The 19,079-nt window shown below is 42.8% G+C and overlaps 1 protein-coding gene across 1 annotated transcript in view; it reads left to right on the top strand.

Moving 5' to 3' along the window:
- The first annotated feature begins 1,684 nt into the window (after window positions 1–1,684).
- METAP1 (methionyl aminopeptidase 1) overlaps window positions 1,685–19,079 on the top strand; it is a 68,313-nt gene continuing 50,918 nt past the window's right edge. The window contains exon 1 of the mRNA XM_079773184.1: window positions 1,685–1,973. Within this exon, the coding sequence (XP_079629310.1) occupies window positions 1,860–1,973 (114 nt within the window). The 5' untranslated portion in view covers window positions 1,685–1,859. The remainder of the gene's footprint in view (window positions 1,974–19,079) is intronic.

Raw genomic sequence — 19,079 nt, 5'->3', positions numbered from 1 at the left:
TTTGGTTCAGTAAATTATCCATACAATAGAATGTTATGCAGACAGCAAAATCATGTGGTAAAAGTATATTTAATGACAAGAAAAGAAGTTCATGGCATAATAATTGAAGGAAGCAGGTGACTAAATACTCTGCATGGTATGTTTTCCTGTTTTTGTAAAAAATATTTTATATGTACATATATACACATGTAAAAAATACATATGCATATATTTGGGGGTTGATGCCTTTTTGCTTATGTGTACATAACATTTTATTTTTTTAAAATTTTTAAAAAAATATATTTTATTGATTTTTTACAGAGAGGAAGAGAGAGGGATAGAGAGTTAGAAACATCAATGAGAGAGAAACATCGATCAGCTGCCTCTTGCACACCCCTCACTGGGGATGTGCCCGCAACCAAGGTACATGCCCTTGACCGGAATCGAACCTGGGACCCTTGAGTCCGCAGGCCGACGCTCTATCCACTGAGCCAAATCGGTTTCGGCTGTACATAACATTTTAAATTTTATTACATTATTTGCATTGCTTACATTGCAAAACAAAGTTATTTATTTTATTTTTAAAAAATATATATTTTATTGATTTTTTACAGAGAGGAAGAGAGAGGGATAGAGAGTTAGAAACATCGATGAGAGAGAAACATCGATCGGGGATGTGCCCGCAAACAAGGCACATGCCCTTGACAGGAATCCAACCTGGGACCCTTGAGTCCGCAGGCCCATGCTCTATCCACTGAGCCAAACCGGTCAGGGCAAAACAAAGTTATTTAAAATAAAAGTAATGTGAGCTTTTCTTGTCTAATAAATATGCATTTAAAAAAATGGGTTAGATATCACAAAGTTCACAGTATTTAGTTGATGACCAATACATTTTAGTTCCTCTCTCTTCTCTAGTGACAGGAGGTATTCAAGCACAAGTCAGAAAATGGCAGGTCTGGGATGTAGTTGGAGAGACTGAGGCAACAGGTTTGCATCAGATGACCTCTAATGCTCCTTGCAACTGACGTTTCATGATTCTTACACGTCTCCTCTATTTACCTCTTAAATTACCTGGGATACAAACACATAGATACAGTATAACTAAAGCTTGTGCTGGATACACAGTAGCCGCTGCCTCACTGTTATGAGCACTGTAGCTTGTGAATGGAGGGGGTGTGTGAAAAAAGACCCGGCGCGGGGGAGGGCCGATGCCAATCCCAGCCCACCTCCTCAGAGACGGCTCTCTGGCTCCTTTTCTTTGTGAATGAGCGGCGGTCCCTAGGCCTCAGAGCAGAGTCGGTGAGAAATAGAACTTTAAAAGGGGGCGTTATTTCCCTTTCCCAAGGAGCTGCCGGCTGGGCTGACGCCGAGCGAACCGCCCTTCCCAACCGCCGGGAGCGTGGGGACATCCAGGACGCGGGGGCTGTCAGGAAGGGACGCCTGGGACCTGTCTCTCCGCCGAGAGCGCGAGGCCCGCGGGCCGGTCCTCGCGGGCCGGCCCGGCCTTCACCGCCCGGCGCCGGGAGGCCGCGCTCCCAGGGGTCGGCGGCGGATGGCGCCGCCGCGCTAGCGGGGGTCTCGGCCCGGTCCCCCGCGCCCCCACGTGCGCCGGCCGCCGGGGGGCGGGGCGGGGCGAGCCCGGGAGGTGGGGGGTGGGGGCGGGGCGCCCGCGGCGCGCGCGCGGGGCCGGGGCGGGGCGCGCAGCTCGGTCTGGGCCTGTCGGGCGCTCTCGTTCCTTCCGCGCCGGGACTGGCGGGCCCAGCTCCTCCCCCGCGCGTCCTCTCTCCCCTCCCGGGCCCTCCCTCCACCGGCCGTTCCTCCCTCCTTCCCTCCTCCTCCTCCTCTTCCTCGGAGAGGCGCTCCTCCAGCAGCCAGACAGCATGGCGGCCGTGGAGACGCGGGTGTGCGAGACGGACGGCTGCAGCAGCGAGGCCAAGCTCCAGTGCCCCACCTGCATCAAGCTGGGCATCCAGGGCTCCTACTTCTGCTCGCAGGTAGACGCCCGCCCCTCCGCGGCCCCGGCGGCCCCGGCCCCCTCCCCTGCCCCCTCCCCTGCCCTCGCGGCCGGTCCGGACGCGCTCCTCCTCTTCCCGGGGCTGGCGCGCCTGCTGCGCTTTCTCCTCCCCGCACCCCCACTCGCAGCGCCGGCGCCCCCCTCCAGCCCCCCTGCGATCTCGGGCCCGGAGGGACTGGGGGCGCCAGCGGGGGCGGGGCGCGGTCTGGTGCGGCCATGTGGGGTGGAAGCGGAAGCGGACTTACCCCCGGTCACCCGGCAGCCCTGGGCGCTGCGTTTACGGGTCGGTTCCCGCCGCGCGTATTCTGCTGGGGCGAGGGCTCCCAGGTGTGCAGGCTACCGGGACCGGTGGGGTGCCTGGGGAAGGGGTGGCCCTAGCCCTGCGAGTCGCCGCCGCAGCCCTCGGCAGGGCTCTTGTCTTGGATTATGGGGGGGTGGGGGGTGGGAGGTGGGGGGGGGGGGGGACTCGGGGGCCGGTAGTCACTCTCGTCTCGGCGGGATGGGGGTCGGGGGTCGGAAGAGACCCGCTGGGCTTTGGGGGGTGGGTTGCCTGGGGATGGTGGGAGTTGCAGGGAGGAGGGTTGCTGGCTCCAGCCCCACCTCCGTCTTTGACACTTAGGCAACTTTGGCGGGGGGGCGGGGGATGGAGAGGGGCTTGTGTAATTCATTCTTTTCTTGGGGCATCCACAGTTACTAGTTTAGAAAACCATAGGTTAACGGTCTGAGTCGCCTTTTGCATTTACTGAATTTCCCATTGAGTGAAAAAGACAGTTCCATGAAGGGTTCTGCTTTAAGGCTGTCGTGCATTTTAGTAAGTTTTGTGCAGCGGGGCAAACCCAGCCCGGAACGGGGTCCTGCCTGAAACGTGTGCTTGTGTTTATGTTTACTGAAAGGTACTAGTGTTCCGGCTGCATTTCACACTCAGAATTTTGGCAGAGCGGCACAATTTTGGAATTGTGGCTTTTAGTTAACAGTCCAGGTTTGTTGGAGACACAAGAATATTAAAGTATGAAATTGGTAGTGTCCTGGGGGGAGAAGAGCATGAACGTAGCCTGAAGGCCAGGTCAGGACCCTGCCCTGGCCAGTTCCTGTGCGATTTTGAACTAGTCAAGTGACTTAACCTTTCTGAGCCCTGATTCCACCACTGTACAGAGAGGAAGGTGATATTTTACGTACATATTTCACAAGGTTGTTCTGAGTCCCAAGTTATCCAATGAATGTGAAATGCTGGTAAAACTCCAAGGCATTTTTTTTTTTTTTAAAAAAGGCCACCAGTACGATATAACACTGCCATATGTAAAAATGTCAATGAAAAGAATGAAAGCATATGTAAGAATAGTACACACAAAGATAAACATATAAACATAAAGATGTATGTAAAATAAACATAAGTAAAATCCAAGACACTTGTAGATAAACCATTGTAAGAGATCCTAGCTTTGTTGTATAGGTCTTGTTTTTAGATAGGATATGATCCTTGACCTTGTTAGTATCATTTGGAAAAAGTTGTACATTGAGAAGTGTTGCTTATTCTAAAAATAGCAGTGGGCCTTCTCAACATACTAAATCTGGTATGAGTCCTTTTGTTTCTTTAAAAATAATTTTCAAATTCTTATTTGTTGAGGCCTATGTGGGACCTGGACTTAAAAACAAAAAACGCAACATATAGTTTCCTTTTGGAAATTGTGTGCCATTTGAATAGAATAATGTGGTTTACATTGTGTTTAAGAGTAGGTGGGAATTGTAATGCTAAATTACTTAATATGTATAGACATTTATCTGCTGAGATTTAAACAAAGATACTATGAAACCATATTCACCAAACGTAGGTGATACTCTCTTAGGCATGATACTCTTCAGTAGAAAGAACTTTGGCTCATTGGGGTTTGTGGAAACATTCCAGCACTTTTGTGAAAACATGCAGGGTTTATTTAGTGCTGTAGCACTGGAGTTATGGCATGCTGGATTCTGCAGGTATATTTCTGGTACCATTGCTATACTTGCAGTCAAACATATTCCAAGTTGCTGTCACACTGTCTCTCTCTCTCTTCATTCCTATTGCTACCCCTTAGGGTCAGTTTTTAAAAATTTTCACCAAGCCAGTTGTAGTGGTCTCTTAATGTGTTTCCCAAGTGTAGTTCCCCACCGTGCAAACACCCACCCAAAACACAAAAACAACCGAACAAAACTTTCCTAAAGAAGTTATTTTTCCCCCAGCATAGCACAGTCTGATTATGCTTACCCTCCACCCATAGCAAGTAGAGTTACCATTGCTTCCAGGATGCTAGCCCCTAATCAGGGCACCTCTTCAGAGTCTAGCTTTATTCTCTTGCTCTAACCAGAGGCTGTACATTTACTCTTTCCTTCCCCCAACATGTCACCTGTTCTGAAATCACAGCTGTTCTTTCAGTCCCAGCTTGAGACTTGAACCAAATCACGAACTTTCCCTAAGCCAGTTTACACATCTGTGATGACACTAGAGCTTTTTCTTGCCGTTTCTCTGATAATCTTCACTAGGAGTGGTGTATCTTCTCTCTACTTCTTGCTCCTCCAGTCCCCAGCCTGGCTGTCTGGCCAGTTTATCTTGGGAATAAACTGAGAATAAAACTACAAGAAGCCTTCACAGAAGAGAGCCTTTCCCAGTTGCTCTGTCACACCACCTTGTTTATTTCCTTTATAATTTTATACAACCTAGTTATCTTATTTGTTTTCTTATTTATCTGTCTTTCAATCTCTGATTTAGGTGAGCTTCATGAATAAAGCTATCTTGTTCATTGCCCTATTGTCATTTTTTAACACAATGCCGTGTATGTGGTGGATGGTCAATACATTTTTTTAATGTGTTAACAGGTACATTTATTGAAAAAAAATTGAAGGCTATGTATCAAAAACATTAAGAATGTTCACTATTTTGACCTAGGAGTTTAAATTCTAGCAAAATAAAGAAAATTTCAGGGATGAGCACAGACTTGTTGCCATAAGAGCAACATGCCTCTGATGGAGTGCCTGATAAGTTGTCCTTCTACATGGTTGATCTGTCGGTGAGATCAAGAAGTGACACAGCATAACTGAGGCTGAAAATGTTGGCTGAATTCCAGCATACTGATGTGGGATCATCCTGTTTCTTTTCTTCTTCTTTCTTTATTTTTTTTATTTTAAATTCTTTATTGTTTAATGTATTACATAAGTCTCCTTTTTCCCCCATTGACCTCTCCCCAGCTGCCTCCAGCACATGCCCCCCGACCCCATCTGTATCCATTGGTTATGCTCATATGCATGCATACAAGTCCTTTGGTTGATCTCTTAGCCCCTCACCCCCCACCTTCCCTCATAGGTTGGACAGTCTACTCCATGCTTCTATTACTCTGGTTCTGTTTTTGTTCATCATTTTATGTTGTTCATTCTTTTTCTTTTTAAAGAACCAGGATAGTGAAATTTGTATTTTGGTAAAAATTCAAAAGATGATTTTTCTTTAAGGTAAAAAAATTGTTTAGTACTTAATATTTTTAGTGTTTGGTTTACAGTAAAACTGAGAGGAAGGTACAGACATTTCTCATATATTTCTTGTCCCATAAACATGCATAACCTCCATTATCAATATCACTCACCAGAATGGTATACTTTTTACCAAGGATGAACTTACATTGGCACATCATAATCACTCCAAATCCATAGTCTGCCTTTAGGGTTCATTATTTTTATTGATTGATTGATTGATTTCAGAGAGGAAGGGAGAGATAGAAACATCAGTGATGAGAGAGAATCATTCATGAGCTGTCTCCTGAATGCCCCCTACTGGGGATGGAGCCTGCAACCCAGGCATATGCCCTGACCTGGAATGGAACCGTGACCTCCTGGTTCATAGGTCAATGCTCAACCTCTGAGTCACACCGGCCAGGCTAGGGCTCATTCTTAATGTTGTATAATATGTAGGTTTAGACACATGAATAATGACATATGTCCATTATTATAATAGCATATGTAGTATTTTCACTGCCCTAAAATCCTCTGTGCTCTGTTCATTCTTCCATCCATTCCCGTCCCCCCAACCCTTGGCAACCACTGATCTTTTTATTGTCTTCACTAGTGGCCTGGTGCATGAATTCGTGCACATCGAAAGGAAGTTAATTAGAAGAAATCCTATATAATAAAAGGCTAATAAGCAAATTGACTGAACAGCAGAACGACCAGTCGCTATGACACACACTGACCACCAAGGGGCAGATGCTCAATGCAGGAGCTGTCCCCTGGTGGTCAGTGTGCTCCCACAGGGGAAGCGCTGCTCAGCCAGAAGCCGGGCTCATGGCTGGCTAGCACAGCAGCGGTGGTGGGAGCCTTTCCTGCCTCCGCAGCAGTGCTAAGGATGTCCGACTGCCGCTGGGCTCACAGCCATCAGCCTGGCTTGTGGCTGAGTGGAGCTCCCCCTGTGGGAGTGCACTGACCACCAGGAAGCAGCTCCTGCATTGAGCATCTGCCCCCTGGTGGTCAGTGCACATCATAACGACCGGTCGTTCCTGGTCGTTCCAAGTTAGGGTCAATTTGCATACTACCCTTTTATTATATAGGACAAGAGGCCTGGTGCACGAATTTGTGCACAGGTTGGGTCCCTTAGAGTGGCCTGTGGAGGTTGGTCCCAGCTTGTACCCCCAGCCTCGCAGTCCCGCAGCCCTGCCTGGCACCCCACCTTGGCCTGGTGCCGTCCCCTCACCTGCTCCACCATCCCGCCTGCAGGGCGATCGATCAGGGCTGGGTCTCCTGCCCAGCTCCCTCAGTGCCTGGGAGCCAGGTGGTGGCCCTGCTGCCACCGTTAGTCGCCATCTGCAAGGCGATTGGGCCCCTGCTCGCACCTGCCTTGACCTGGCATCGCCCATTCACCTGCTCCACCATCCCACCATGGTCCCGCTCCCGTTGGGGCCCATCGGGGCCGGCAGTGTCTCCACTGCCCCCTACTGCCAGCGCTGTATTGCCAACGCCTGCCATGTTCCTCATTGCCCCCTGGTGGTGAGCACACATCATAGTGAGCTGTTGAACTCCCAGTCTCCCGGTGGAACGACTGCCTGAGGGGACAATTTGCATATCAGGCTTTTATATATAGATAGTTTTGATTTTCCAATTGGAATCACAGAGTATGTAGCCTTCTCATATTGTTTTCATTCACTTAGCAATATGCATTTAAGATTCCTTCATCATTTTTGATGCCTTGATAGCTCATTTCTTTTTAAGAGCTAAATAATATTCCGCTATCTGGATGTATCACAGTTTATTTATCCACTCACTGTAGGAATCTCAGTAGCTTCCAAATTTTGGAAATAATGGTAAAGCTGCTGCAAACATCTGTGTGCAGGTTTTTGTGTGAACATGTTTTTAACTCTTTTGGGTAAATACCAAGGTGCATAATTGCTGATTTGTATTTTAAGAGTATATTTAGTTTTGTAAGGAAATACGCCGTACCATTTTGCATTCCCACCGGCAGTGAATAGGGGTTTCCGTTGCTCCACATCCTCACCTGAATTTGGTGCTGTCAGTGTTCCAGATTTTGGCAATTCTAATAGATGCATAGTGTCATCTCATTTTAATTTGCGTTTCCCTGATAACATGTGATGTAGCATCTTTAATATGCTTATTTGCCATCTGGTCTATATTAAGGTGTTTGACACATTTTTAAATTGGGAATAAATGTTTGAATCAATGAATAAATGTATCAAAAGGTAGAATAGCCCTGGCTGGCATGGCTCAGCAGTTGAGCGTCGACCTACGAACCAGGAGGTCAGAGTTTTATTCCCTGTCAGGGCACATGCCCAGGTTGCGGCTTCATCCCCAGTGTGGGATGTGCAGGAGGCAGCCGATCAATGATTCTCTCTCGTTGTTGATGTTTCTCTCTCTCTCTCTCTCTGAAATCAATAATAATAATAAAGAAAGGTAGAATAGAGAGGTAGACTGCTGCATTTGAAGCTGCATTTGAATCATTTACTAACTGGGCAAATAACTTAGTAACCTCTCTGTTTTCTGTTACATTCTTTTAAAATGGGGCCATTTAATAGTACTTCAGGGTTTTGGTGAAGACTAAATACTAAGCATATGTAAAACACTTAGCACATCAGTAAATTTAATCATTGTTAGCTCTCTATTGTTATATTGTGTTTTATGTTTAAGAAGTTAGGTATTTTTATCTGAGATGTTTAATTTTAAGAAAAGTTTGCCCCTTTAAATGAGTAAAACCTATTTTACTTGAAAAATCAGCTTTTCAGGGGTTTCTGATGTTTGGTGATTTTTTTTTTTTTTAATGGACGTGTTCATTCTTATTTAATAGCTTACTAGTTTTACTAGTAGTTTAGTAGTTTACTCCTAGTCCCTAGGAGTTTATAACAATTTTTTGAGGATGGAGGCTGCGCTTTACTCATATTTTGTATTTCATTAAGTGCTTTGCACGCAGTAGGCAAATAGATCAGACACGATACTTTCATTTCAGTTCATTAAATGAAAGCAAAGAGGTTGGTTGGCCTGAGAAGGAAAGCATAGAACATTCAAGCCTTTAGTTTACAGCCCAGGGCAGATGCTATCATGTCTTTAAGTTAAAGGATCAGTTGAGAAGGATCTTATATCTCATTATAAGGTTTAATAACTTAAAAGGTAGAAGAATAGCATGAGTAGGAGACTCGGTTTGGAGTCTGACCTGGGTTTAAATCTTTGCTTCTGTGTCCATGGGTAATTCATGTTCTAATTTTGTAAAGGAGGGCAAATAGTGCACCACCATATTTATGGAGTTGAGAGGAAGGTGAATAAGAGAGAGCATGCAAAGTGCTTAGCACAGTGTTCAGTAAATGGTTTTTTTATGCCTATAGGCTCGTGTCTGATACTATTATAGTCAGTTACAAGGAAGGCTTGAAAGTGTTTAAAGAGAAGTATTATTTGTTTAGAACATTTGAACAAATTCTTGCAATAGGCTCTTTCAAAGCAGCAACGGCAAGGTAAGGTGATTAATTGGGTGTGCAGGAAGAAAGTGAGTGAGTGGCTGGGCATCTTGTAGGAGGAATTGCTCTTCTAATATGTAGTGTCTTTGAAATGCAACTCTGTCCTCTGCAACATTTGTTTCTTCAGCAACAAAGTTCCTGACAATGCAGAGTGTTTCTGGAACTCATCTTCATCGTGGATGGAGATATTAACCCTATTATGCGTTTTAATTATGGGGATTTTCTTTAAATTTCTCACATTACTCACCATCCCTCGAAAGTGCTGTAAGTTACGGTGATTAGGCACAACTGTTGTAGTTTCTTGCAAGGAAAAGTACAATGAAGGTTGTGATTTTTAAACAAAAATAACTTTACTAATATGTTTATTGTAGAAAAATTAGAAAATACGGGTAGAAAGTTACCCAGTGTTAATTTCTGTGACTTTTCAAAAAATAATTCTTTATTGTTGGGAGTATTACATACGTCTCCCCCCCCCACCCCCCCATTGACCCCCTTGTGACATTTGTGATGTGTATTTTTTGTTTGCTTTTGTTTTTTGTTAATCCTCACTTGAGGATATTTTTTTCCATTGATTTTTAGAGAGAGTAGAGGGAGGGAGGGAGAGAGAGATAAACATTAATGTGAGAGAGACACAATTGGTTGCCTCCTGCATGCACCCCAACTGGGCCGGGGATCGAGCCTATAACCGAGGTGCATGCCCTCAAACCGAATTGAACCTGCCAGCCTTTAGTCTGTGGACCATGTTCTAACCACTTAACCAAACTGGTTAGGGCTTTGATACGTATTTTAAAAACATGATATATTTTATATATATTAATGTGTATATACTTATATATTTTTTTACAAAAATGTCACATAATGTACATAATCCTAGGGAATTGACCACCCTTATGTCTTTCTTTTTTAATTTAGATTTTTATTGTTGAGATTATTACAGATGTCCCTCTTTTTTCCCCCTTTGCCCCCTCCATCCAGTTCCCACCCCGCCCCAGACCTATTGTCTGTGTCCACAGGTAATGCATATGTGCATATAAGATCTTTGTTTAATCTCTTCCTGCCCCCCACCGCCTTCCCTCTGAGAATCGTCAGTCTGTTCCATTTCCATGCCTCTGATTCTACCAGTATTTTAGTCACCAGTTTATTCTGTTCATTAGATTTCTTATTTGTTTATTTTTATACTAGAGGCCCGGTGCACAAAATTCGTGCACAGGTAGGGTCCCTAGGCCTGGCTGGCGATCAGGACCCATCTGTGGGGCGACTGGCAGGGCGATGTCGGGGGCGGGGGGGGGGCCCTGCTGGCACCTGCCTTGGCTGGCCTGGCGCCTCTTGCTGACCCTGCCCCCTGCTGCCACAGCTGGTTGCCTCCCTCTGCGGGGTGATCATGGGGCCTCCACTGGCACCTGCCTTGGCCAGCCTGGCACCACCCGTTCGCTGGCCCCGCCCCCTGCCACCTCCACCAGTTGCCTCCCTCTGCGGGGCAACTGGTGGGGCAGTCAGGGGGCACCCTCCTTGGCTGGCCTGGGAACTGCGGGCTGGGTGCAGCTCCTGCATTGTGCGTCTGCACCCTGGTGGTCAGTGCACATGATAGTGACTGGTCATTCCACTGTTCAGTCAATTTGCATATTAGTCTTTTATTATATAGGATTCATTTGTTGACAGATATGTATTTGTTGCCATTTTGTTGTTCATATTTTTATCTTTACCTCTTTCTTCTTCCTCTTCTTAAAGAATACCCTTGGCATTTCATATAATACTGGTTTGGTGGTGATGAACTCCTTTAGCTTTTTCTTATCTGTGAAGCTCCTTATCTGACCTTCAATTCTAAATGATAGCTTTGCTGGGTAGAGTAATCTTGGTTGTAGGTTCTTGCTATTCATCACTTTGGTATTTCTTGCCACTCCCTTCTGACCTGCATAGTTTCTGTTGAGAAATCAGCTGAGAGTCATATGGGTGCTCCCTTGTAGATGACTAACTGCTTTTCTCTTGCTGCTTTTAAAGATTCTCTTTTTGTCTTTAGCTCTTGGCATTTTAATTATGTGTCTTGGTGTGATCCTCTTTGGATTTCTTTTGTTCGGGGTTCTCTCTGCTTCCTGGACTTGTAAGTCTATTTCTTTCACCAGGTGGGGGAAGTTTTCTGTTATTATTTCTTCAAATAGGTTTTCAATATCTTGCTCTCTGCATCTGGCATTCCCATAATGTGAATGTTGGTATGCTTGAAGTTGTCCCAGAGGCTCCTTACACTATCTTCATCTTTTTGAATTCTTTTTTCTTTTTGCTCTGCTGGTTGGGTGTTTTTTTGCTTCCTCGTATTTCAAATAGTTGCTTTGATTCTCAGAATCCTCTACTCTACTGTTGAATCCCTGTATTTCTTTATTTCAGTCAGTGTGTGCTTAATTTCTGACTGGCCCTTTTCCAATTTTTTGGAGGTTTCTAGAAGATTCTTAAGTAACCTTATAACTGTGGTTTTGAACTCTATATCCAGTAGTTTGCTTTCTTCCATTTCTTTCATTTGTGACATGTTTCTTTGTCTCCTCATTTTGGCTGATTTCCTGTGTTTGTTTCTATGTATTGGGTAGAGCTGCTATGTCTCCTGGTAGAGTGGCCTTGTGTAGTAGGTGTTCTATAGGGCCCAGTGTCTCAGCCTCCCCAATCATCTGAGCTGGGAGCTCTAGTTGCACCCCTTTGTGTGCTGTGTGCACAGTCTTGTTGTACTTGAGACTTGATTGCTGTTGGTGTCACTGGGAGGAATTGACCTCTAGGCCAATTGGCTGTGAGGACTAGCTGCGACTACAGTGGGAGAGCTGCTATGCTGGAGACACCCCTGTGAGCAGGACTTGCTTCCGTGGGACTCTGGTGCTCACTGAGTCTGCCCCTTGAGTGTGTCGCCTATGGATGTGAAGAGTTGTAATCTGGTATGGCCTGACACTGCTGCATACACTGGCTCTTGGATCTCCAGAGAGGTGCAAAATCAGCCACTGCTTGGGGCCACCAGACAGGAGCTACAGAGAGATCTGCAGATTCCTCTTTTTTGTATTGGGTTTGGAATTACCCAGAAGAGGCCCAGCTATGAAGCAAGGCAGGCTGGTGCTGGTGCTGGTGCTGGGTCTTGGGCCTTTTATTGATAGATTTGGGGCTCCCTAACCCAGCTGCTGCTTGTTTGAGAGATTTTAGCCTGAGCAAGGACAGGCCATTTATATGCAAAAGCCACAGCACACAGCTTGGGTGGGGTTGTAAATTGGATGAGGTGGGGACTTAGGGAAACACCAGGGTAGAGCAAACAGAAATGGTTGCCAGTCAGCCCTGCACCGGGGAAGTCCCAGCATAGGAACAATGATTCCTGCAAGCACCTCCATCTGGGAGAAAGCCACCCCAAGTTCCTGCCCCGGTGCCAGACAGTCCAGTTCCTCCTCGTATGTGTCTGTGTTCCCCAGAACCTCGCCCTAGTGCTGGAGCTCAGAGGAAGCCAGGACCTTGTAAGTTCATTTGGTGGTGCCGGCCTTTTAAGGGGAACAGCTGGCTCTCCAGCAGCCTCTATGTAACTGAGCCCCAATCTGCACTGGTTTTTACAGCCAGTAGTTCTTACTGCCCGTAGGGACTTCTTTCCCCAGCTCTGAGACCCTGGGCTGGGGGTCTGGTGTGGGGCTGGGACCCCTTGCTCCTCCCGGTGGCCTCTGCAGAGACAGTCTCTCTCCCAATTAAAAAAGTGGCACACATGGGAGCCAGAACAGCCTGTTCTGCGCCTCTGCACCTCCTACCAGTCTCAGTGTGCTTTCTTCTTTACAGCCAGCTTTCCAGCGATTTTGGATGATGGTTGTAATTTTAGTTGTAATTTTGATGTGGTTGTGGGAGATGTGAGTACAGGTGTTTACCTACGCTGCCATCTTCCCTCTGTTTTTGTTTTCTTTTTAAAATATGTTTTTATTGGTTTTAGAGAGAAAGGGAGAGGGGGAGAAAGAGAGAAGAGAGAGAGATAGGGAAAGAGAGCGACATCAGTGTGAGAGAGAAACATCAATTGTTTGCTTCCTGTACACACCCCTACTGGGGACTGAACCTGTAACCTGGCATGTGCCCTGACCAGGAATCGAACTGGCAACCTTTCGGTGCATAGGACAGCACTCAACCAAATTGGCCACACTTGACAATATATTGGTAAGACCACCCTTATGTCTTACCAATATATTGAGAATTTCTGTCATAGCTACATTTACATTATCCTTCATAGTTGCTGAATAGTATATTACATTGTAGATGAACTAACTGTCCTTTATTTAATCACCTATGGTTGCATTTAGTTTCTTTTTTGATTTTTTTAGCTGCTGTTTAACTGCTTCCCAATAAATGTTTGTGTAAAATTTAAATCATTTTGATTTACTTAGGCACAGAATAATAGAGGGCTGTACAGGAACCCAGGATTGAACCATCCCAAGCTGCTAGTAGTTCTCATAGTGTAATCAGTGGATCTTTGTTGGTTTGAAGACTTTCTGGTGGTCAGTGGAGATTTCCTCTTATTGACATACTTATATTATAAATACTTATATTGCAATTTTGGAATGAAGTGTACTTACATTTCACTAGAACTTGTAAAAAAGCAAAAAGCATCATTTGGTTGGCAGGTAGCCAAAAGTTGAGCAAGTCGTTAACTCTGAGTTACTTTTTTAGAGATTGAAGGGCCATTGGAAATAGGTGTGATCTTACGTGGTTTAGAGAGGCTGTGGATAGAAATTGTAGTCACTTCCTTTTTGGGGGGTGAGTGTTTTTCAGGATTGTCATACTTGCAGAGTTTTTAGTTTGATCTTAGTAAATTTGGTGGGGATGAGGACACATGTAGATATTAGGAGGGAGAAGCAGTAGCATGGTAGCTCCAGTATTAATGAGGAATTGTCTTTGGTATTAATAGCAAACCTATTTAGTAGATGTATATAGGCAGGAATACTCTACACAGCAACCATTGAGTTTCTCTGCATATTAAAGTTTTAATGTAATAAAAATACAATTATTACCCTTTCTCCTGACCTCACAGTTTTAACATGAAGCATTTGTTTATTTATGTTTGGGCAGGTAGTGCTCCCAGCTCAACAATTATAAGTCTTTTTATTTTTATTTTTATTGGTATCAGTCTGCTGTCTGGCTTTGAATAAAGAATAATTCAACATACCTTGCAAGCCAGGTCTGCCTTACTCAGTTTATGTGTTAAATCTGGGAGAAGGACATTGGGAAACTTTCTCCAAATTATACATTGCAATTAAGTTCTCTCCTCGACCCACTCTTCACAGTAGCTAAGTTGTGGAAACAACCTAAATGTCTGTAGACGGGTGAGTGGATAAACACAATGTGGTACAAACATACAGTGGAATACTATTCAGCCTTAAAAAAGGAAGGAAATTCTGCAATATGCCACAACATGGATGAAACATGCTAAATGAAATAAACTAGTCACAGAAAAACAAATACTGCATGATTCCACGACATGAGGTATCTAAAATAGTCAGGTTTATAGAATCTGGGAGGGGAATGGTGGTTACTAGGGCCTGAGGAGGGAGAACTTGGGAGTTACTGATCAACAGCATGAAGTTTCAGTCATGCAAGGGGAATATAAGGTCTAGATGGCTGCTATTCAACATTGTACCACTAATAATGAAAATTGTATTGACACGTAAGTTTGTTAAGAAGTTAGAGCTCATGTTAAAGTGTTCTTATTTAAAAGGAAAAAAAGTTCTCCCAGTTTTGTCTCCAGGAACTTACTGTTTTATTGCAAAGTTCAGTAGGGACTTCTTCCTGATTAACCAGAGCTGTGCCATACCTGTGGGAAAGCATTCCTAAAAACCCTGTCAGCTGGGGTCTGCTGATGGGGCATTTATTTGGGTCATAAGCCCGTGTAGGGTATAAATGATAAGTGAAATTAAGACTAGCAATTTCCTTATCATCATAATGTGGAGGCAGCAGAGGCTTCTCCACACTGTGAACCTGCGTTTAATGATTCTGTCTTGATAAAAATGTACAGAAGGGCAACCGTTGCTTCAGATTTTGACAGTTACGCTGTCTTATTCATCAAGCTGTGAGCTTAAATCATTCAGTAAAATAGGTAAATGTAAGGTTTTAGACATGGCAGAGGTTTATATTTTTTTCTGAGTAGGACATGGCTTTTTTTTTTCAAATGGGATTGATTTTATTTCTAATTATTTCACTAATTAGTGTTTGTGATGGATTTGACTATTTGAATACTGATAACTTTGCATTGTTTATTAAACAAATGTAGAGAAAAATATAAATGCAGTTATTACATAAGTAATTTATTATTTTTGGGGGAATTGAGGTTTTAGTACCTTAAAGTCAAGGATTTACCGGTATATGTAATATGTTCTTTTTTTGCTAGACTGTTTTTATTAAATGTTGAGTAGAATAAAAGACTGATAATAAATCATCCATAATGATACAGTAGAAACATGATACAGTACTTACCACCTAATTTATTAAAAAGAATATTTTGGTAAAATAGTACAACCTAAAGGCTCCCATGTGTCCCTCACCCTGAGGTACTCCCTTATACTGAATTTTGTGTTTATCATTCATTTGCTTTTCCATGCATTTGATTTCCTTGCCTGATAATTATTTCAGTGTGGGTTACAAAAGGTGATTCCCACCCTCAACCACTCCCCATTGTCATTTAAGAGCTGATTATTTTTATCTGTTAGGAAGAGTTTTCCCTCATCAACTGGTGAATAAACTACCGTACCACCAAATATTGGCAGACTAATATTCCTACTAAAAAGACATGTAATGGTAATATACTACTGGTCACTTCCAGTGGTCACAAATGTAAAATCATGTCATCTGTGATCCAAGATAATTTCACTTTTCCTTTTATTTCTTTTCCTTGTCTAATTGCTCTGGGGAAGACTTCCAATAATATATTGAATAGAAGTGCTGAAAGAAAACATTCTTTCCTTGTTCCTGGTATTAAAAGGAAAAACTTTCACTCTTTTTACCATTGTATGTGATGTCAGCTTTTCATATGTGGCTTTTATTATGTTGAGATGGTTTCTTCTGTTTCTACTTTATTGAGTGTTTTTATCATGAAAGGGTACTACTTTTAGATTTAGTCATGTTTATTTTTCCTCAGTTGTAAAGTTAGGTTGTTAGAGATCTTTTTTAATGTATGTTTGTTTATAACTATAAACTTCCCTCCAGTATTGCTTTTGCTGCATTCCATAAGTTTTGGTATATTTTGTATTTGGTATGTTGGATATTTTGTTTTCATTTGTCTCAACGTATTTTCTTATTTCCTTTGTGTATTCCTCTTGGACCCCATTGGTTGTGTTAGAGTGCATTGTTTATTTCCTTTTTATTTTGGATTTTCCAGTTTTCCTTTTAACTTGTCTTTCTAAAACCCAAACCATTGTAGATTTCTTTGTATGCCCATTCATTTACTTTTAATGGCTATAGATTTCACCTACGTCATAGGATCATAATTTATCTAACCTATTTTATATTGATGGAAACCTAAAGTCTCTTCCATTTTTCACAATTATAAACGCCGCAGTGAGCATTAAATTTGCATATATCTTTGCTCATTTGTCAGATTATTTTCTTTGGTTAAATTTCTGAAAGTGGAGTTACTGGGTCAAAATACGTTTTTGTGTGTCGGTATACAGGGTGGGGCAAAGTAGGTTTACAGTTGTTTGTATGAGAAACAAGAGTTTATTCTTGTATTATTCTTTATTAATTGTTGTATTATTTTCCATATGAACAACTGTAAACCTACTTTTGTCCCACCCTATATCTGTTTTTATGTTTAAGTATTTATATGCATGCTATATATATATTTTATTGACTTTTTACAGAGAGGAAGGGAGAGGAATAGAGAGTTAGAAACATCAATCAGCTGCCTCATGCACACCCCCTCCTGGGGATGTGCCTGCAACCAAGGTACATGCCCTTGACTGGAATCGAACCTGGGACCCTTCAGTCCACAGGCTGATGCTCTATCCACTGAGCCAAACCGGTTAGGGCTTCATGCTGTATTTTGATACCTGTAGCTTTCTTAATACCAGCTGACCATTCAGCACTTTCATTAACATTGTGTGTTGTACCCATTTGCTCATACCCTCATCAACATGAATTGATTTTAGTTTTGAGATGGTGGAAAAGATGAAGGTAATACAGGTTCTTAAGGGGATGAGTGGGTAAGTGGTCACATTATAAAACCATTTAATGTTAATTCTAGCAAATACTTGCAGGATGGTTCAGAATAGGAAAGGATTAGGGAGAGACAAGAGAGGGTTAATGTAGGGGAAACCAGTTGAGAAGCTGCTTTGGTAGTTTGGCAAGTCAGTAGGGCCTAAAATAGAGTAGGAGATGTTGGGATTAATTAGATAAGAAGAGTAAAATAGGAGATGACGTGCTCTGACATAGAAATGAAAATACAAATCTCTCAACTCTGGTGGTACTTTTTCACACTCCAGTGATTCATAATCCTGCAAATAAATAAGAATCACCTACATAGATTATCCTTCGAGTTTCTGACTTAATTTGAGACAGGGAACAGCATGTGTATTTGTAAAGAAAAGCTTTCTAGGTGATTCTAATATGTCGCCAGGACTGAGAACTCTATATCAGCTCCTAAAATTGGTATACACCTGCTGTAGTAAAGAAAAAGTGTGTTCTCTTGGGGTGAAAACAAAAGTTTTAACTACTATTTATAAAAGGTAATTAGTAGACAGTGCGTTGTAATTGTTAAATAGGTGGAAAATAAGGCAGTAAGACAGAGTTCTCAAGGAGTACTGAATAAGTACATTGGATCTTTTAGGCTTAGGGTGGGAGTGTGTGTGGTCTGGACACTTTATGGAGAAGGTAGCATTTGAAATAGACCTGAAAGCGTAGGTAAAGCTTCTGAGGATACAGATAAAAAGGTGAATGTCAGGAGCAGATAGAATAGGTTATGGCAAAAGAAAAGGAAGTGTGGCATTTGTCTGGGAAACTCTAAATCTAATTTAGTTAGTTTATTGGTGCATTTTTTTTTTTTTCAGAGATAAGGAGGGAAAGATCACCCAATTAAGGAGTCAGAGGTGTATTCTTCAGGGAAGAGATAGTTATGCAGGGTTTTGAGTGGTCCTAGTCTGATAGTGAATAGAAGAAAAGAGTGAGATTGTGGTTTAGGGAAGGAACACTGTTGAGTCTCCAAGAACTATTAGGAGATTTGAAAATGTTCTTGATGCCATCAGTCATTTTGAAGACCATGAACCGGTTGCTTCATGGCCTCATCAAGTAAGAGGAAGGTGGGTATTCTTACACAGTTGAGAATTTGGTTTCTTCACTTACTTGAATCCTCATATATCTTGAAGTACAAACCATTAGCTAATTAAACTGTTTTGTGAGACAGTTCTTCAGTTGATTTAATGAGAATAATCCTATTAGTCTTCTTATTAAAAAGCTGAAATTTGATATAAGTTTCATGAATCAAATATAAGCACCATGAAATGCTCTAAGGAAAACACGAGACTATTTGAATAGCTACTTTTTAATGAATGTGTGGAATTTCAAAATGTTAGTTGATGATGACTACATTGAAAATACAGTTGGGAGAAAAACTGATGTGGGGCAGAGTTGAATACCAAGTAGTTTGAAAAATGTAAAGCATCTTCTGCTTTTTCAGGAGTGTGTTTGCCGAAGTAGAATCAAGGATGATTATTTTTAAATTTGGTAATTGGTCCATAGCTTATGACTTTTCAGAATAGATATGAAAGGAAAATAATTTTCCTTGAATGCTTAAGGTGTGTCCTAAATGTTGTTCTTTACAGATTACCCTGGGTTTTTTACTCTGCCCACCATGAAGTGAGGATGGAGAAGGGTTTTGAAATATAATGTCTTTAAAAAACTTACACGGTTTTTAGTTTGTTCAGCGTTTACCTGAGAAAATCAAATCAATAGAGATTACAATGGAATAGACCAGTGGTCGGCAAACCTCGGCTCATGAGCCACATCCGGCTCTTTGGTCCCTTGAGTGTTCTAATGCCACTTCTTCAAAATAGACTCGCCCAGGCCAAAAACCGACTTCTGCGCATGGGCCACGAAGTTTCAATCGTACTGTATGTGCGCGCCTGCACGTGGTATTTTGT

The sequence above is a fragment of the Cnephaeus nilssonii genome (assembly GCF_951640355.1).
Source record: "Cnephaeus nilssonii genome assembly, chromosome: 1".
NCBI lineage: Eukaryota > Metazoa > Chordata > Mammalia > Chiroptera > Vespertilionidae > Cnephaeus > Cnephaeus nilssonii.
This window is presented reverse-complemented; position numbering and strand designations above follow the sequence as displayed.